The sequence below is a fragment of the Phoenix dactylifera genome, chromosome 13 (genome assembly GCF_009389715.1).
Source record: "Phoenix dactylifera cultivar Barhee BC4 chromosome 13, palm_55x_up_171113_PBpolish2nd_filt_p, whole genome shotgun sequence".
In the NCBI taxonomy this organism is placed as follows: Eukaryota; Viridiplantae; Streptophyta; class Magnoliopsida; order Arecales; family Arecaceae; genus Phoenix; species Phoenix dactylifera.
In genome coordinates this window covers 6,102,652-6,123,874 of record NC_052404.1, presented here as the reverse complement: position 1 = coordinate 6,123,874, position 21,223 = coordinate 6,102,652, and the positions used below count along the sequence as shown (strand labels likewise).

General features: G+C 42.7%; 2 protein-coding genes across 2 annotated transcripts; both read left to right on the top strand.

Moving 5' to 3' along the window:
- The first annotated feature begins 670 nt into the window (after positions 1 to 670).
- Positions 671 to 1,966, top strand: LOC120112939. The gene is made up of 2 exons (XM_039133156.1): positions 671 to 751; positions 857 to 1,966. The coding sequence occupies exons 1-2, from the start codon at positions 671 to 673 to the stop codon at positions 1,964 to 1,966; spliced, it is 1,191 nt and encodes a 396-aa protein (XP_038989084.1).
- Positions 1,967 to 15,121: 13,155 nt separating this feature from the next.
- On the top strand, positions 15,122 to 20,653 carry LOC113461965 (putative disease resistance protein RGA4). The gene is made up of 2 exons (XM_039132862.1): positions 15,122 to 19,270; positions 20,127 to 20,653. Exon 1 carries the CDS (start codon positions 15,515 to 15,517, stop codon positions 19,247 to 19,249), a length of 3,735 nt encoding a protein of 1,244 aa, XP_038988790.1. The 5' UTR covers positions 15,122 to 15,514; the 3' UTR covers positions 19,250 to 19,270; positions 20,127 to 20,653.
- The last annotated feature ends 570 nt before the right edge of the window (positions 20,654 to 21,223 follow it).

Here is a 21,223-nt window from a genome sequence, read left to right as displayed (position 1 = left end):
CCATCCCTTGAGGATGGAATGCGAGAATCGAGGATACTGAGAACGCAGCCCTGGTCCGACCAGTGTCCGCACAGGAGGTTCAGGAGGCAGTCTGGGCTTTGGCTCCAGATAAGGCTCCGGGTCCGGACGGGTTCCCTCGTTCTTTTTCCGACAGTATTGGGGTATCATTCGGACAGCAGTGGTAGAGGCTATTCAGTGCTTCTTCTCTCAGGAGAGGATGCCGGATGACTGGAAGGCTACCTTCATCACACTCATTCCGAAGCGTCAGGGGGTGGCGAAGCCCGGCCATTTCAGACCCATTAGTTTGTGCACAACCTTGTATAAGGTTGTGGCCAGAATAATGGTCCGTAGAATGAAGCCCTTACTGCCTGGCATTATCAGTCAGGAGCAGGGGGCTTTTATAGCTGGCAGAAACATCTCCCATAATGTTCTGTTGGCCCCAGGAGATGATGTGGGATCTGCAGCGAGCATCGAAGCGACGTAGCTTGATGGGCTATTAAGCTGGATATGGAGAGAGCTTACGACAGGATCAGATGGAGATTTCTTCAGCAGGTACTCGAGGCGTACGGCTTCCACAGACAGTGGATCGGTTGGATCATGGGGTGTGTCAGGGGGCCAAGGTTTTCTATCTTGGTCAACGGCCACACCGTCCCCTTTCTTCGAGTCCACCATGGGGCTGCGTCAGGGATGCCCTCTATCACCTTATTTGTTTATTCTTTGTGCTGACATTTTGTCACGTGATTTGCAGAGGGTGTGTGCCCGTAGAGAGCTCGAGGCCTATGTCCCCGCCCCGGGGGCTAGTCCTCTTTCTCACTTACTTTTCGCTGATGATTGCCTTCTTTTGGCCAGGGTGTAGGTTTCTGATGCACGGGTCCTTCGGAGGGTAGTGGCGGACTATTGCGCGGCGTCAGGTCAGAGAGTTAATTTCCACAAGTCAGCAGTCCACTTCAGCCCGAGCACGGAGAGCAGGGTCAGACAGGAGATCCGAGGGATTCTACAGATACCTCAGCAGGAGGAGACATTGACCTACCTGGGAGTTCCTATCACAGGCCGCAGACTGCGGGTGGCAGAGTGCTCCTACCTAGTGCAGCGGGTGGAGAGCAGGTTGGAGGGATGGAGAGCGGCCTCCCTGTCTATGATGGAGAGACTGACTTTGATCAGATCAGTGTTGGGGTCCATGCCAGTATACCTCATGGCCAACACCGTGGTTCCGAAGACGACCTTGCTGAGGGTCGAGCGACTGCTGCGGTGTTTCCTGTGGGGGTCATACGGCGGAGGCCACGGGGTGCACTTGGTGGCCTGGGAGCATGTCTGCCGGCCTACCAGTGAGGGCAGCCTCGGGGTGCAGTCCCTACTGGAGCGGTGCGAGCTTTTCATTGCTCGGCATGCAGCTCAGTTCTTGTTAGAGCCACACGGGCTGTGGAGTCAGGTGATGGCGGCCAGATATGGGCGTGGGGGCTCAGAGGCGGCACGGAGAGCGCGACGAGTCTCCTTCATGTGGCGTGAGATTGGGAGGTATTTGCCGACGGTGTCAGCAAATACCAGGTGGCTGATTGGCGATGGGCGGAGTATTGATGTGACTGCGGACCCATGGGTGGATACTGTTCCACTGAGGTGCTGGCCGACCATGATCGATGCTGAGGCAGTGGAGGGGTTGCGGGTCTTCGATCTTCTTGCCCCAGGAGAGTCAGCATGGGAGGACGCTAGGCTATGTCAGCTGTTCGGAGGATGCCTAGCTGAGAGGATCCGGTCCCTTCCGGTGCCAGGTTGCGGGGGCCTGATGTCAGGGTTTGGGGCACCTCTTGCCGGTCCAGTGTCAGTCTGGGAGACCTCGCTGATGTTATCCTGCAGAAGCATGAGCCGGGGCAGGACTACACTTGGATCTGGAGGTCTGGGCTTCACCCGAGGGCGTCACTCTTCTTATGGAAGGTGGCATGGGACTGCCTCCCGACGAGAGCAGTGCTGAGCAGGCGAGGTTGGGGGATCCCTGCGGAGTGCGGGACATGTAGTGTTGAGGAGTCGATCGACCACGTGCTCTTCCAGTGTACGTGGGCGAGGTCGGCATGGCTGTGGGCAGGGTTCCCGCAGGAGGTTTGGTGTGGGAGGCTTCAGTTTGTACAGATGATGCAGCAGTGGCTGGCCCGGCCTCGGACATGTCAGGAGGCTATTCGAGCGACCTGCACAGCACATCAGATCTGGCTGGCGAGGAACGCCCGCACCTTCGGTGAGCGCAGGGTGTCACCGAGGTTCGTTGCGGAGTTCGCGCGAGTCCAGGCATTGGAGATCAGACTTTCTTCAGATGGACCTCTGATAGCTTGGGACACCTGGGGTTCCCTCTCTGCTCCGGCAACTCCTCAGTAGGTGTTCTTCACCTGGGAACCCCCACCCCCGAGTTTCCTCAAGGTCAACTTCGACGGATCGGTCATGGATGGAGGCGCGCGAGGAGGTGCGGGTTTTGTGATACGGGATCCGCACTCCAGAGTGGTGGCAGCAGGAGGCTGTCAGTTTTTTGGTACGTCGGTTCCCGGGACAGAGCTACGAGCTGCCTGGGCGGGTCTTCGATATGCGAGGCAGGTACTGCAGGCTGGCGCGATTGTCTTGGAGGGCGACTCAGCCACAGTTATCAGTTGGATCCAGGAGGAGCTGAGGGGTGAGGGCTCAGACCATCCCTTGGTTCGGGATATAGGGACGATGTGTGGGGTTGGGGTGGCCATCCAGGCCAAACATGTATTCAGAGAAGCTAATGGGGCAGCCGACTGGGTGGCTGCCTTCGCGGCTCATCATTCAGGATACACTTTTTGGGTGGGGGAGGGGGAGCTGCCACTGGCTCTCCGTGAGTTAGTCTTTTTTGACTTTATTGGGTGTATTCGTACACGTACTGTATGAAAACCCGTTTTTAGCAAAAAAAAAAAAGCCTAAGAAGGAAATAAAAAAAAGAAATAAAAAGTGGTAGCTGGGGAGGGAAAAAAAAGTACTTGAGTGATCATAACTTAATTGAAGATGGTTCAGCTCTCGATCGCATATCCTACAACTGGTGCACCGTATACCAGGCTAATAAAATCCTGCCATGTGGACATTCCGGCCGCCTCAGCATAAGGAAAAAAAATGAAATGGATTCAGCTGAAAGCCCCGTCAACCCTCCACGGAGTGCTCTGCCCCCTCCGGCGGTGGTGGATGTAACCCTTCCATCCCCCGAATGACCAGCTGAACCTCACCATTTTGGGGATAATTCGTTGACCACGTTCGGGGCGGCTCAATACATTTGGGGGCTTTTTTTAATTATTATTTGAATAATTATTTTTTTTAATAAGTATAAAATACTTTTAAATTTTATTTAAAAATAATTCGCCTAGCTTTTTGAGAAGCAAAATTACTAATTAAACTTTTATACTCAAGATCCATTAAAATCTATCTAAAGCTCCTTTTTGAGATTGAATGAGTTTATCGATTTTTCTTTTTTTTTAAGTTTTTCATACCCACAGTTATATTTTCTATTGGACATTTTAATCTAAAAATAATATTATCAAACAAAGCAATTAAAAAAACACCACAAACAAATCAAAATGATAAAACTTAATTGTGTCAAGAAAAACAAACTCAGGTTCTGACTAGTAGTGCCGAACTTAATTGTGTTGAGAAAAGGCCGAATAGTGCCGAACTCGACGGCGAGAAGAGGCCGAACCGCCGAAGTCACAACCAACCTACAATTGGACCAAAAATTCCTTTGTTCAGTAATCACTAATCAGTATATATCATTTGATGAAGTACATTAATCATAGTTTTCTTTTTTGATGAAGTATATTTGATGAAAAATAATGAAAAATAACTACAGAGTACAGTCTATAGAACACTATCTTATTCAGGAATCAGGAATACTATGTTATGTGCCAATGCCACTTTTTGAGTGAGATGAACATATAAAACATCATAGATTTGCCACCCGTTAATGAAAACCTACTTAAAAAAAAATAAAAACATCATTTATTCACAAGATTGGGTCTAAATTATGCTAACATGTCTGATGAGTGATGATTGATGTCTCATGTCTCCCCAAAGCTAGTTAAAAAGTAAGGGTTGTGGACGGTGGACTTTGGCAAACGAACCTTAAGTTCTTGCCTCTTAGCCGGAGGACGGTGGTCGGTGGACGGTGGACCGCTTGCCACTAACGAGGACGGCGAGGATCCGAGGACGGCGAGGAGCGGAGCTGCGGAGGACGGCGAGGAGCGGAGGCCGGAGGAGCCGAGGAGAGAAGGACTGCTGGAGTCTAGAGTTTGGACTCTGGAGAGGAGGTCCAGTGTCCAGACTCTGATCTCCGAACTCTGGAGCAGGGGCGGGCGGCGGCGAGGAGCCAAGGCGGATTAGAGCGGAGGCCGGAGGGCGAGGAGCCGAGGAGAGTAGAGAGGAGGTCTGGACTCCAGTCTCCGGACTCCGGAGCAGGGGCGGCCGGCGGCCCAAGAACCGAAGAAGCACCCGTCGACGGCCGGGTCATCAAGAAACTGGAGAAGAACTGGAGTCTGGTGGTGGGGGGAGAGCTGGAGAGGACTGAGCTCACTAAGATTCTAAGAAGAACTAGAGAAGCCTAGAACTTTCAGAAAACAAAAAAAGCACGGGGAGAGAACTGAGAAGAGGAGGGGGAAGAGAACTCAGAGAAGAGAAAGTGGGGGAGGAAATGTCCGTTGGTTGTCTTTGTCGTAGGCTTGTAGCTCACGGTTCACCTTAGTCACCGTCTCACCGACTCACCGACTCACCTATAGTCTATAGCCATAGCCTGTCTCGCTGTCCGAGTGTCTGTCGACGGGAACCCACTGTAGCGGCGGCGTTGCAGGTGGGACAGACGTCCTCCAGTCTGGATGTGAAAGCTGTAGGCATGTAGCTGTGCAGCAGTGCAGGCGCCAAAACGGGGCCTTCCTTCAGCTGGGGGCCTTAGGCAACCACCTCAGTCACCTAAGGCTCGAGCCGGCTCTGACCATGCTCCAACAAGAACATGTCCCCATTTGGCAAATTCCCTACGAATCCTCCCTTGTACAGTTCCCTGTTCGGTAGCACTTTTTCCACCGCCGCCTCTGCTTCCCCTTTCTGTGCGCCTAGAGATGCAAATGGGTCGGATTGGACTGGATCATGAGTGATCCCAACTCAATTCGATTCTTGGTTTGAGTCCTAATATTGGGCTCAAACCCAACACAAAAAAAGATCGTGTCGAGTTGGATAGGTTCCACGACTAAAATTTCTGGTTCAACAGGTCATTCAGGTCGGGTCGAATTCATATATAATCTAGTTCCAACCCAAAAAATTCGAGTCTGGATTGGATCCTAATTAGATCCGAGCCGACCCTTATATAAGGAAATGTAAGAATTTAATCCAGTCCAAGTTCTACTATAACAGATCTTACTTGGCCACAACAGACTAAACTAGCTATAGGATTTGTTTTGCATTATCTTGGACAGACACACCTATTTGGGTCTATTTAAATTCTAGCTCATGCACTGCCGAGGCTCAGCCCAAGGGTGTCTGGAGATAAAACAAAGAGAGGTATTTTAATTTCACCATACTGAGTTATTTAATGGTCAGTATAATTCTGAGTAGTTTATGGTTGCTAGAGAGATTGCTGATATCACAGTATTCTTTGTTTATATTCCTTGTAATATTGCGATATCCTCTTCTGTTAAACCGGTTCCTTCGGTACTGGCTAAAGTTGCAATACCCTATTACTTTTACGTTATTCTTGGGTTGGTGAAATGCCCTCTTAGTTTTTGTCGATCTTTTCATTTATTATGGTATGTACCTTTAAGTGCAAATTCTTAGAAACGACATTTGTTGCCAATATGATGGCAAGTGGAGAATGTATTACAATGCTTAAATGATATATCTTAAGCCATTGTTCAAAAAAATTGATGGATCCGTCCTTTATTTATGAACTCATGTCTATGGAGCATGAGTTCTCAAGTAATAAAATTGTTGGCTAGGAGTTCTTGAGAAAGTTTATACATGTATGATGACACCCTCCCTTTAGACCTAGTTTTTTAATGCATCAACCTTTCATCTTGGGCAAAGTATGCTTGCTAAGGGAGAAAACAATTGCCAAAAAAGAACCAAATAACTCTAGCATGGTCTTATGCATCATTCTAGATATTATAACAATCCAAGTGCGGCACAACATTTTGGGTTTGGCCTAATCCTCTGTGTACATCCTTGATCATGGTATTGAAAGCTGATGGGAACATTGAACCTTTGAATGTAATTGGTTAGAAATGATAATGGTGAGTGTTGAACACAATAGTTCAAAGGGAGTTTGCTTGAGGATAAATTCTTGGTTCGAGGATTGAAATATTAGGCAAGGTCCATCCTAGTATTTCATTGGGTCGACTGTTGGGAAAAATTTAAATGCGCACGCGGCCCGAAATTTGGCCGCGTGCGCGTTTGAGAGAAAAAAAAAAGAAGAAGGTAACGCCCAGCGGGCGTTACGCTTTGGAAACGGCCGCGGCTGCGGCCGCGTGCTCGTTTGAAAACGAAAACGCCCGTTGGCGTTTTCGTTGGCATTAAATGGGACGCGTGCGCCCGTTGGCGCACGTTGCCCACGATCGCGAGAAGAGCGCGGACGCGTCCGCAGAAGGCGCGGACGCGTCCGCCGAAAAGACCATTTTGCCCCTGCGTAAAACCCCTATATATACCCCCTATTTCATCTCTTTTGACACACGAAAAATTTCAGAAAAATAGTGGAAAAATTCTGGAAAAATTCTTCTCCCTCTTAGCCACTTCCAAATTTTATTTTTACATTTTTTATTCAGTTTATTTAGTTCTTTTCATTCCGTTCTTTGCTGGATCTGCAAGTCCGATCGGGTTCGCTTTGACTTCTTCCGAGACGTGCCGAAGAAGAGGTTGTAGGGTCGTCGTATCTCCGAGAAGGATTGCCGGGTGACCCGTACGTGGGGGCAAATACTTCTTTGGGACAGCGTCTACGCGCTTCGACCTGCTTTCAATCAGGCTACTTTCTTCTACCTTTATTTTTAATTTAATATTAGTAGATTGGTAGGATTTGAAATTCTATGATATAAACTTATTAAATGCATAGATTTACTTTGTGCTAGAATAGATTTATTTTGTATTAAAATAGAATTATTTGGATGCCGAATGATATGCATGTATATTATTTCCTTTAAGATTTTTTATTAATTGAATTTATAGATTTATTTATTTAGTTAGGAGATATATTGCTAACAATCCAAAGAAGTATTTGTTTTTTGTTAGTAATATATAATTAATTAAATTCTTTATTACAATTGTGGCATATTAGATTTTAATTGCAATAATTGTTTTTGCTAGCACATCATTAATAATAAATTATTCTAAAGAGTTAATAATTTGGTTAACCTCCAAGAGGTTTATTATACCTCCATTTGGACTCCTCAAGGAGTAATTTCCAGATCCCATTCAAACGAAAAATTCGAAAATTGGTTGATATATAATAATTAATCTATTGAATTGACTTATTAGATCTTAATCAATTATTCTAATAAAGAAATAAATCTTTTAATTCATCGAATTGACATCTTAATTACAATAATTGATTTGCTACAAAATTAGTAATTAATTATTCTAATAAGAAAATAATTCAATTCTACTATATATAATTTATTGAATTGATAAATTAGATTTCAATTACAATAATTGTTTTGCTAGAATTAAATTTAGTAATCAATTGTTACTAATTCGGAAAGGTCAAACAAAAAAAAAAATCAAAAATTAGTTAATTCGTTTAAATTTGCATTTAGGTTATTTTAAATATTGAATTTGTGTGATTTCTAGTGATTATATCCACTAACTAATAGTGTCTAAGAAAAGCTTGTCAAAAAGGCATACGTGCCTAAGAAAGGCTGGTACTTAAGTGAGCCTAGTGCTCCACCACCGATCTGGAGCTGATCTGGCTATTAGTTTTTAGATATATCAATTAGACATCCAAAGTTCAATATAAATATTAGTGCAATCTTTTGACATAGATTTTTTGCCTTCAATCAGGTTTCTGTCACTATTCTGTAACCCTGATCCTATGGCCTCAAACACTAGTGACCATCTTAGTGCCAAACCTGAAAAATTTGATGGCCATAACTTTAGGAGGTGGCAGAACCAAATGCGGTTCTGGCTCACCACATTAGGGTTAATCTCAGCCATAGGTGAAAGTACGACCGAAGTTGATAACGGATCCAACCCAACTACCTCTTCCAACACTGAACATTCTGCCTCCACTAGCACACCCTCTAGGACACCTGATGAGATAGATTATCATTGTATCCATAGAATCCTAGGTGCTCTTTCTGAGAGGCTGTATGATATCTATTACACAGCCAAGAGTGCCAAAGAACTCTGGGACACCCTAGATAGCAAATATGGTCTTGATGATGCTGGGGTAAAGAGGTTCAAGGCCTCCGATTTCAATAAGTTTAGGATGGTGGACTCAAAGCCTATGAATGACCAAATTCATGAATTTGAAACCCTGATCCACCAGCTTAGGGCTAATGGAACCAATTTGGATGAATCATTCCAGGTAGCCTGTTTGATAGATAAACTACCTACTTCCTGGTCTGATTTTGCTAAGACCCTGAGCCATACCCAAGGAATTCTCACCCTAACCCAAGTCTTAAACTCCATTAGGATTGAAGAGCAGCATAGGCTCAGAAATAATACCTCTACTGGATCTAAAAATAATGCATATAATGTAGAAGCTCCTCCTAAGAAAAATCAGAACCGACCCTTCCGTAAGAATTTCAAGAAGAAACCCTACAACCCTAGAAACCCTAACCACCACTACAATGGGAAGCCTATTCAATCCCAGGAGCAGAAGAAGAAGAAAGAGGAAGGTGGTGCTCGTTTCTGTTATGTGTGTGGTCGGACCAACCATTTGTCTCCACAGTGCTTCTATAAGAAGACTGCACCTCTTCAATCTAAGAAGAAGGGTCCACACACATCCAGTGCTCAAGTCAACATGGTGACTTCCGGCGCTGGCTCCTCTGAGACAGCTTTCAGGTCTGTTTCCTTCACTCCTGAAGTTAACATGACTTTACAAGCACTAGATTGGTGGATTGATACCGGAGCTGGTATTCATATTTGTTCGGATCGTTCCTGGTTTTCTTCTTACCAGATCTCAAGTGGAGGAGCTGTGATCATGGCAAACAGCTCGGAGGCACGTGTGTTAGGAGTAGGACGTGTGGACTTAAAGCTTACCTCTGGAAAAGTCCTGTCACTGCACGGCGTCCAACATGTTCCAGTTGTTAGGAGAAACCTCATTAGTGGTTCTTTGCTTGTCCAGCAAGGCTTTCGTCTTGTCTTTGAGTCCAATAAGGTTGTAATTTCTCATGGTGTTATGTTTATTGGAAAAGGATTCCTTAGTGAAGGATTGTTCAAATTGAATGTAATAGCTCCTTCAATAAATGAAAATCCTTTGATTATGAATATAGAGCCTCCTTCTATTTGGCATGGTAGATTAGGTCATGTAAATTATAATTCAATTAAGCAACTTATGAACCTAAATCTAATACCAAAAAGTGATCTCAAGAACCATGAGAAATGTCAAACTTGTGTAGAAGCCAAACTCCCTAGGAAGCCTTTTAAATCTGTTAATAGGGATTCTGATCTATTAGAGTTGATTCATAGTGATGTTTGTGACTCTGGTAGAACTTCTAGGGGAGGTAACAGATACTTTGTAACATTTATAGATGATCTATCGAAGTTCTGTTACATCTACCTAATTAAAACCAAGGATGAGGTGCTCAGCAAATTTAAAATTTTTAAGATTGAAGCTGAGAACCAACAGGAAAAGAAAATTAAAATTCTTAGATCAGATCGGGGAGGTGAATATACATCAAATGACATAACTCAATTCTGTGAAGATCATGGAATCATTCATGAAGTGACTGCACCCTATTCTCCCCAATCAAATGGAGTAGCAGAAAGGAAGAATAGGACTTTAATGGATATGGTGAACTCCATGCTTATAAGCTCAGGAGTGCCAGAAAATTTGTGGGGGGAAGCTCTTGTTTCAGCCTGTTATATCCTTAATAGGATTCCCTCTAAAAATAATGATCTAACCCCATATGAAGTTTGGAAACATAGAAAACCTAATCTTAGCTATTTAAAAGTGTGGGGGTGCTTGGCAAAAGTAAAAATACCCGATTTTAAGAGAAAGAAAATAGGCCCTAAAACAGTGGATGCCATATTCATAGGTTATGCAGCCAATTGTAATGCCAATAGATTTCTGGTGATAAGTTCAGAAGTAAATGATATTAGTAACAACACTATCATAGAAGCTAGAGATGCAACATATTTTGAAGACACCTTTCCACTTAAGACTAGAGTAGATAGCGGTATAGCTAGTAGCTCTAGTAGAATAAGGACAAGAAAAATAGAAGTAGAAGCAGAACCTAGGAGGAGTAAGAGATCCAGGGTAGAGAAAACATTTGGAGATGACTTCTATACTTTTCTTATAGAGGACTCTCCAACTACCTTTGAGGACGCAATGAAATCCTTGGATTCACCTTTTTGGAGAGAAGCTGTGGACAATGAGATGCAGTCAATTATCCAAAATCATACTTGGGAATTGACCGATCTTCCTCCTGGTTGTAAAACTATAGGGTGCAAATGGATCTTTAAGAAGAAACTTAGGCCTGATGGCTCTGTAGATAAATTTAAGGCTAGATTAGTTGCCAAGGGCTTTACTCAGAGACCTGGGGTAGATTTCTTTGATGTTTATGCACCTGTAGCTAGGATAACTACTATTAGGGTCCTTATAGCATTAGCCTCCATTCATAGATTAGTGATTCATCAGATGGATGTTAAGACAGCTTTTCTAAATGGAGACTTAAATGAAGAAATTTATATGGACCAACCAGAGGGATTTAAAACCCCAGGCCAAGAAAATAAAGTTTGCAGACTAGTCAGATCTCTTTATGGTCTTAAACAAGCACCCAAGCAATGGCACTTGAAATTTGATGAAACCATAATGACATTTGGATTTGAAATCAATAGCACAGACGAATGTGTATATCATAAGAGAGTTGGACACAAATTTGTGATCTTGTGCCTTTATGTAGATGATATACTGATCTTTGGGACAGATCTTCAGATAATTGATGAAGTAAAACAATTTTTAAGTCATAAGTTTGATATGAAAGACTTGGGACAAGCTGACTTAATTTTAAATACCAAAATAATTAGAAGTGCAAAAAGTATTGAGTTATCCCAAAGTCATTATGTTGACAAGATACTTAATAAATTTAATTATTCCGATTGTCAGCCTGTCTCTACTCCATTTGATCCCTCTACTCATCTTAAGAAGAACTTAGGAACTCCTGTCCTTCAAAGCCTATATGCTCAAATCATAGGCTCACTAGGATTCCTAACAAACTACACCAGGCCAGACATAGCATATGCTGTAAATAGACTTAGTAGATATACTGTTAATCCAAATAGAGATCATTGGACAGCATTAGAGAGAATTCTTAGGTATCTTAAGGGTACCAAGTCCTATAGTTTGCACTTTAGTGGGTTTCCTGCTGTTCTAGAAGGCTATAGTGATGCCAACTGGATCAGCGATACCTTAGATGTTAAATCCACCACAGGATACGTCTTTCTCCTAGGAGGTGCTGCTGTGTCTTGGAAATCCACCAAACAAACCTTAATATCTAGGAGTACCATGGAATCTGAACTGATAGCTTTAGACACTACTAGCACTGAGGCTGAGTGGCTCAGAGATCTACTTATAGACCTTCCTGTAGATGAGTCACCTTTACCACCTGTCTCCTTACATTGTGACTGTAAATCTGCAATAGATAAGTGCAACCAAGAAAATGCCAATGTAAAAATGAACAGGCACTTAAAAGTACGTCATAAATCATTGAGATATAAATTGAAAAATAATGTTATTGCCTTGAATTTTGTAAAATCAGAAAATAATTTGGCTGATCAGCTTACAAAAGGTTTATCTAGAACAGTGGTTCTAGAGTCGTCGAGGGGGATGGGGCTTAGCCCATAAAGATAGATCACCACGGTGGGAACCCAACCTTAAAAGGTTCAATGGGTAGAAACAAACCGAAGTGTGACTAAGAGGAGCACTATTTTATGTTGTCCTCATCCCTATGGCGCTAGTACTCATAAAAGCAAGCGGTAGGATGAGTTCGTTTGTATAACTCTTAATGAGTCCGAGACCCAAGAGGCAGGAGCTTCCTTGCTAGCATCCTTATTAGGACTCACCTATATGTGCAGTCGTGAGGCCGCGATTATGGGAAATGGGTGATTCCCTAAAAAGCACATGAAAGATACCTGCGCATGGCCATAATAGCGCAACCCGCTTAGAACCCAGATCGGGCTATATTATGTGTGCTGTTGATTTAATCTGAGCCATGGACCGAGGTTCAAGGTTAAGACCACCTTGGCTCCACAGATGTAATCAATTGTCACTAAGTGAAGGTTCAAACCGAAAGGTACCTACACCTATTACATAATATAAGATATCCAGCATTTTATTTTGATTTTAAAATTATTTAAATTTTTGTGGGGGATTGTTGGGAAAAATTTAAATGCGCACGCGGCCCGAAATTTGGCCGCGTGCGCGTTTGAGAGAAAAAAAAAGAAGAAGGTAACGCCCAGCGGGCGTTACGCTTTGGAAACGGCCGCGGCTGCGGCCGCGTGCTCGTTTGAAAACGAAAACGCCCGTTGGCGTTTTCGTTGGCATTAAATGGGACGCGTGCGCCCGTTGGCGCACGTTGCCCATGGTCGCGAGAAGAGCGCGGACGCGTCCGCCGAAAAGACCATTTTGCCCCTGCGTAAAACCCCTATATATACCCCCTATTTCATCTCTTTTGACACACGAAAAATTTCAGAAAAATAGTGGAAAAATTCTGGAAAAATTCTTCTCCCTCTTAGCCACTTCCAAATTTTATTTTTACATTTTTTATTCAGTTTATTTAGTTCTTTTCATTCCGTTCTTTGCTGGATCTGCAAGTCCGATCGGGTTCGCTTTGACTTCTTCCGAGACGTGCCGAAGAAGAGGTTGTAGGGTCGTCGTATCTCCGAGAAGGATTGCCGGGTGACCCGTACGTGGGGGCAAATACTTCTTTGGGACAGCGTCTACGCGCTTCGACCTGCTTTCAATCAGGCTACTTTCTTCTACCTTTATTTTTAATTTAATATTAGTAGATTGGTAGGATTTGAAATTCTATGATATAAACTTATTAAATGCATAGATTTACTTTGTGCTAGAATAGATTTATTTTGTATTAAAATAGAATTATTTGGATGCCGAATGATATGCATGTATATTATTTCCTTTAAGATTTTTTATTAATTGAATTTATAGATTTATTTATTTAGTTAGGAGATATATTGCTAACATCGACATGGTGCCGTTATTTTTGGAATGGCCCTACATCCCGGTACTGTCACTACAACAAAAGTGAGTTTTTCCGACTCTTACCCGCCGACGCAAGAAAGAAGCGTCGGCAATTTAGGCACCGCGCTGAAATTTGCCGATGCTTTTTAATAGCGTCGGAAGAAATTCAGATTAGACGACGCTTATAAGCGTCGTTACAATCCTACGACGCTTAAAAGCGTCGTCGAAAGCCCTCCCAACATTTTTTGCCTAAGATGATGCTTTAGAAAGCGTCGTCGGAAGCCATATATAGTGAGCTAACATGATGCTTTTAAAAGCTTCGTCGGAGGCCTAATTATCTTCGGCCTAATCTTTTCCAAGACGACGCTTTATAAAGCATCGTCAGAGGCCTAATCATCGGCTAATCTCCCCCAAAGACGGCCAGAAAAGAAAAGGCATGAAGCAACCCTATGACAGCCCATTGTTTAGCAAACCAGATAGATCTCCATAGTGAAGATAACTGCCCAAGGATAATTATCTTCATTGCCGATGTGGATCACTTAGAAGTTAGAAGTGTGCAGCCAAAGTTTTCCGCACGTAAAGCACGTAAGAATTGTGGTCCCTTCAGCAAAATTATTGTCGCGATTCTTGTCCACGCGTAGGTTGGAATTTTAAAGACAAGCATCTTTCGTCTTTTTTTTATAAAGTAATATTCTCTCTCTTTTTAAAAACTTCGCCTTTACGACCGTAGCCGGGACCTGTGAAAGAATATTTCTTTCCCTGTCGCATGCTAAGGACATCCAACGACGGCCCAGCTGTACTAAGATTTTCTCTTTTTAATTTCTGTAAATTGGTAAATAGATATTTATATTTGAGTGCACTCCTTTTTTTTTCCATGTCCTAGAGATACTAAAACTAGGAGGGTGCATCCACTATAGTAGTTAACTTGTGGCTCTAGAGGCGCTCTGACCTTATGCAGTTGTACCCAAGTGGAAGGCTGGAAATTAGAATCTTATACTTCGTCCCAAGTGTCATAGGAATGATTCAGGACACCATCAAATGAAATAAGTTTAGGTAACTTGAAATTTGAAGAAGAAAGAGATCTTAGATTCCTTATTTGCCTATGATTCTATGCAAAAGTTTATAAAATATTTGCTTTTTTTGTGTTATCCCCCAAATTAATCATCTTTGCCTGTTTATTGCGTTCACACTTAAAGTACATATAGAAGAAGCATTATCTAACATAGGAGTTGCAGCAATTAAATTGAAAATGGCACGGACCACATTTCCATTACAAATACAAGGAGAAAACGATTTCTAGATGTTGCTTTAATTGTCCCCTTGTTTGACTGTCATTCAGGGCCAGTTGCCTGTCGAGTAAAAGTTTTTTATTCCAAAGTCCTCAATGCTTATGGCAATTTAATCATGAGCCTCTCTCCCTTATTTGAGAGTGCACAGTAAAATATACAAGTGTATTTGAAAAATCTCACCAAGACTAGAAATTAAATAAGACATGGCCAGCCCCAAAATCAGCAAGCTAACGAATAAAGCTACAAAAAGATAAGGGGTGAGAAATCTATTTTGCCTAACTAAACACTTGTCATCGAAACGTTCATGACTGAAAGTTCCTATCAGCCAACTGCCCAAAGTTTGTAGGCATGTGTGTAATGATCGATGTGAAGTCCTGAGACCAAAACAGTCATATCCACTCGAGTATGTGGCAACTTTTTATAACCCACCAGAATTTGAACGTCAAGAAGGAAAATTATTCTATGGCAAAAGATTCCAACAAGTGTTTTCCCACCCATGAAAGCAAAGTTGATGGGCAAACACTTGTGTGTTTTCCCACAAGTCAGAAAGGAAGCAAAGCCATCAAGATAATAGCTTAGATGCTACTCAAGATAACATCAAAATAATAGCTTAGATGCTGCTCAAGATAGCATCAAGATAGCTTAGATGCTACTCAAGATAGCTTAGATGCCACTCAAAGAATCTGTTCTGTTATAGTTAGGAGGAAAGAATTACTTGCAAGGTCCGGAAGCGAAGTGAGAGATTTGATATCCTCATTTATCTTGTTCATAACTTGGTCCACAAATCGCACCATCCTAATTCCTTTCTTCCCAAATCAATCGGAGAGACTCTTTGCAGCCTGGAGTAATGGCTCAGGTGCTTCTCTCAGCCTTGCTATCGGTGGTGGTGAAGAAGACAACCGACCATGTTCTCCAACAGTTTGGAGTGATGTGGGGCATCCAAAAGAAGCTAAAAAAGCTGGAAAGAAATCTGTTGGCAATCCAGTCCAAACTTGGAGATGCAGAGGAGCGACAAGTCAAGGATGCGGCTGTGAAGAGCTGGTTGGGGGATCTGAAGGATGCAGCCTACGAAGCAGACGACATCCTGGATGAGTTCAATGTCGAAGCAATGCGGCGGAAGGCAGAGATTCAGGTTGATATGACAAAAAAGGTGCGCAGCTTCTTTTCTCTTCATAATCCAGTTTGGTTTCGTTTTAAGATGGGGCGAAAGTTGAATGCTATTGTTGAAGAAATAGAGAATCTAGTAGAGGAGGGAAATAAATTTGGTTTCAAGGTCGAAACCCAACCACAAACGAGGGACAGGCCACAAACTTACTCCTATGTTGATGAGTCAGAGGTCATTGGTAGGGAGGAAGATAAAGAAAGAATAGTGAAGTTGCTACTGGATCATGATACCAACCAGAATGTTGCAGTCCTTCCCATAGTTGGGATGGGGGGTTTGGGTAAGACCACACTGGCCCAATTGATTTACAAAGATGAGAGGGTGGAGAAACATTTCCAGCCGCTCATATGGGTCTGTGTGTCGGATGAGTTCCATGTTGAGAAACTTGCTAAAGCAGTAATAGCTTCAGCCACAGGGAAAGAGTGCGAGCTATCAACCATGGAGTTGTTACAACGCCGCCTTCGAGAAGTTGTAAGTGGGAAGAGGTACTTACTTGTATTAGATGATATTTGGAATGAGGATCAGGCAAAGTGGGATCAGCTAAGAACTTTACTAGAAACTGGAGGAGAAGGGAGCAGGATTGTTGTGACCACACGAAGTGAGCTGGCATCGTCGATAATGGGTACCCTCGGCCCTTATCGCCCATCGTATTTGACTGAGGATGACTCCTGGGCATTGTTTAGAAGGAGAGCATTTGAAGGGGGAGCAGAAGAGCCTCAAAATCTCGTAAACATCGGCAAGGAGATTGTCAAGAAATGTGATGGGTTGCCTCTGGCAGTGAAGACACTGGGGGGCTTAATGCATTCCAAGAGCCAGGAATGGGAATGGTTGTCCGTGAGGGATAGCGACATTTGGGATCTGCAGGTCGGTGAAGATGGGATATTGCCAGCACTAAGGTTGAGCTACAGTGATTTGCCTTCCCATTTAAAACAATGCTTTGCTTTTTGTGCCATATTTCCGAAGGATTATGAGATGGAAAAGGATGTGTTGATTCAACTATGGATGTCCAACGGATTCATTCCAACCGATGGAAGAAAGGAGTTGGAGGACAAAGGGCATGAGATTTTTAATGAGTTGGCTTGGAGATCTTTCTTTCAGGATATCAAGGGAGCTGAGGAGCGGTATCCTTTCTCACCCTGGCGTGAACTTTATTATAACACAACATGCAAGATGCATGACCTCATGCACGATCTGGCACGATCCATTATGGGGAACGAATGCCTGGACCCTGCCAGGCGGGAAGATATATCTCAGAAAACCCGTCACTTGTGTACATCTAGGAAAGTTCAATTGAATAATTATCCAAATATTCGCACTCTCCAATGCAGGGGACTCTCTGCTAGCATTCCTGCAAGTTCGTCCTTGAGAGCATTGGATCTACATTGTAGTGATATCACACGGCTGCCTCTTCCACTTGGATATTTGAAACATCTGAGATACCTCAACCTCTGTGGTACCGATATTGAGGCATTACCGGATGCCACCAGCACACTTTTCAATCTACAAACTTTAGAACTCTCTGCCTGCTGGAACCTACATAAGCTGCCCGAAGACATGAGAAATATGAGTAGCCTGAGGCATCTCTACATTGACAGATGTCCTAGTCTGAAGCAGCTGCCAGCAGGTATCGGGCAATTGAGCAGCCTGCGAACATTGACCAAATACATCGTAGGCAATGATGATGAAAGGCGTATTGGTGAGTTGAATAGCTTAAATCTCGGTGGCCTTCTAGAGCTGTATAACCTGAGGAATGTGAGGGATGCAGCAGATGCTAAAAAAGCTAATCTTAGTTCCAAACAAAACCTTAGCTCATTAATATTATGCTGGGATTTGAGTGAGTGGGATCTCCCAGGCTATACAAAAGGTGCTGAAGATGATTTGCCAGCAACAAATGCTGAAGAGGTGTTGGGAGCCCTTAGACCTTATGGTGGCTTAAAGCTGCTGACAGTATGGTGCTACGGGGGTGGCAGCTTTCCAATGTGGATGATGGACTCTCTATTGCTGCAAAATGTAGTTGAAATCCATCTAGGAGTTTGCACAAGATGTCAACATCTCCTGCCTTTGTGGCAGCTACCTTCTCTCAAATTTCTCAACTTGTTTAACATGCATAACGTCAAGCACATTTGCGGCAGCACCATCTATAGCAATGCAAGTAATGGCACAGTGCGAGCATTCCCCTCACTGAAAACACTGGCGTTGGATACGATGCAGAGCTTGGAGAAGTGGTCAGAGTTTGAAGGAACTGCAGAGGTCACGTTGGTTTTCCCTCACCTTGCTGAGCTTGAGATCATTAATTGCCCAAATTTGAAGACCATGCCAGAGCTACCATCTCTCCAAAGTTTAGTAATGAACCGTAGTCTGACGACACTCTCTTCCCTTACTTCTCTCCTCACTTTGAGGATAAAATATTGTGATGATCTGGTCTACTGGCCGGAGGGCCTGAAATCACTGAAGAAGTTAAGTATCTGCGATTGCAACAAGTTGGTTGGCCCGTCACCTTTGCCATTATCCCCGTCATCATCAGGGGATGGAGAGCTCCTACCAATCCTGGAAGAGCTGGATATTATAAATTGTAATGGTCTGCTGGAATTGCCCAAGTTGCCTGCTTCCCTCAGATCACTGAGTGTTGACAGCTGCCCCAAATTGAATTTCTTGACGGAAGCCCTGCGACTCCTACCAAACCTGGAAGAGCTGAATATTACATATTGTGATGGTCTGCTGGAATTGCCCAAAATGCCTGCTTCCCTCAGATCATTGTGTGTTAACAGCTGCCCCAAATTGAATTCCTTGACGGAAGGCCTGCGACACGTACCAAACCTGGAAGAGCTGTATATTAAACATTGTGATGGTCTGCTGGAATTGCCCAAGTTGCCTGCATTCCTCAGATTACTGAATTTTGACTCCTGCCCCAAAATAAATTCCTTGACGGAAGGCCTGCGACATGCCACTTCCCTTCAGAGTGTCAGCATTTCAGATTGCCCAAGCCTGACTTCTCTGTCGATAGATCTGGGGCACCTAACAACACTCAAGAAGATGGATATCAGGAAGCTTCATGGCTTGGAATCTTCGCCACAAGGGCTGGGACACCTCGCTGCACTCGAGTCTCTAAAGATCAGCAGTTGCAGCAAATTGTCATCTCTGCCAGAAGAGATGCAGGGCCTCACTGCCCTTCAGGATCTGTCTATTAGCCATTGCCCTCGGCTGTCATCACTCCCAGAAGGTCTTCAACGACGACTCCCCGGCCTTCGATATCTGCTCATTAAAGGGTGCCCCAACCTAGAGAGACAGTGCAAGAGAGGAGGACCGTATTGGGACCTCATCTCACGCATCCCAATTACCGAAATATCATCTGAGAGGAGGAGCAACTTCAACACATTCCTTCCTTCCTTTTCTTGCTTTAGAAGACCATCTACAGCTTAATGTTATCCCAGTCCTTTCCAGGTACAATCCCATCTCTCTCTCTCTCTCAAATGAAACTGAAATTAGTGAGTACAATTATTTATGTTCCCTCACATTCTCCTTCCTGCTGGGGGAATCTAGTGGCAAGTTTAGATTAGTTTGTCCATGCACGCCAATGTAGTTCCTAATATGTGATGGTAGCCGCACTACACTGTTCACATAAACTATTATGAGCCAATTCATGATTCTGACGAGAATTTTTCAAGAGGTCAAGTGGGAGCTGGAGGGATACACATTGGAATTTTTCATTCATTTTTTCTCATTTTATTTTCTCTTGCTATGTCAGATGAGCAACAAATTTAGCTTCAGGATGAATTAAGACCGTTCATGGTACAAGCAGCTTTCTTGTCGATCATTTCAGCATTGAATTTCTTGCTATTCTAAATCTAGTAACAGAAGAAACGACATACTATGCTTTAGATAAACTTTTTAAAGATTTCCAGACTTCCAATGATCAAGTGGCTTCGTATGAATCTTCTTGATAGATTTGCTTTTGCTGTTGTTACGCATTTAAATGGACACTAGGAAGAGATTAGCTTAACCCCCTTTCAGAAGATGTTATTTGGCATGCAATGTTACGTTGATTGTTTTCTCTGAACCTTAATTTATTTCATGTCCTTCGATCTATAAATATCGGATATGGAGACTTTGGACAGTGCTTCTGCTTTATGTACCAAAAATAATTGAAAGATGGAGATGTACTTTATTCATTATTTCAACATCCACTTTGGGTGCTCTAACTATTTTTAAGTAGTATCGTATAAAAGCTATTTGATTGAGCATACTACTGTCACTAACATTGTTTTTCTTGTTTGCTTTTATGGGCAAATGTTACTAGTGATGTTTTCTCACAAACTTTGGCACTTCTCTGGTTAATATGGAAGGAGGAAAAAGAATGGAGTTAAAAGAGTATTTTCTTGGAAGAGGGCAGCCATGAAGGCCTTGATGTTTTCTTGCCACTCTTTGGCATTTTTCTGGGCAGTGAATTAGTAAGCTTCAAGAGAAACAGAAGCTGAATTCCTTGTTACTGGCACCTCTGTTTCTGATATTGGGCACAGATACTAGATAGATGATCCTAGAGGTAAAATCTACAGGGTAGATTGCATGACAATTCCTCTCCTTTTTGTGTCCTTTATATATTTCAGGAAATGTAGCTTTGCTGCTCCCTAGAAGTTACTGCTATTTGTTCTGTTTTCTTTGGGGTTTGTTTCTATGCCTACACCTCTATTGCATGTAATTCAATTACAGGTTGCAATTAGAAATGCTGCAATTGAAGTTGTTGTTGTGAAAACTGTTTCTATTTGATTTTTATATATTTGAAAATTGTAAATACAATTGCAGCTATTTGATCGTATAATGTTGTAAGTTATATGGTTTCCTGCAATAGATATAATGATGTAAATATAACAATCAAACTACGAACTATATAGCTCATATTTAATTAATAGCTAATAGCTCTAAGCTAAGATTCAGCAGTTTTCTGAATTTCTACACACTATTTTTATTTGTTATACTATTTCTATTTCTGTTATGTGTGCTTGTATAGCTCTGAGATTAGAACATGATTTACTAAATTTACCCCCGGAAACAATGAACTGCCTTTCTGCTATTATACTATAATAGTTATCATACTATTTTTATAATTATAATAAAAAATAATGATATTATTAAATTATTATTAAATATTACTAAATTATTATAACAATAATTACTATATTAATTAAGTCACTATGAAATAACTTGTCATTATAAATTGGATATATTATTATAATAAGAGACAAATATTCATCATATATATTATTATGATAACTAATAATTATTAGGAAAAATATATTTTTGCACCATGAAGTTTTAGGGTGCTAGTAATCCAGATAGTGAAGTTCAACTTGTGGAAGTTTGGTCAAGAAGGTTAAGAAATCATACGAAATCAGAAAA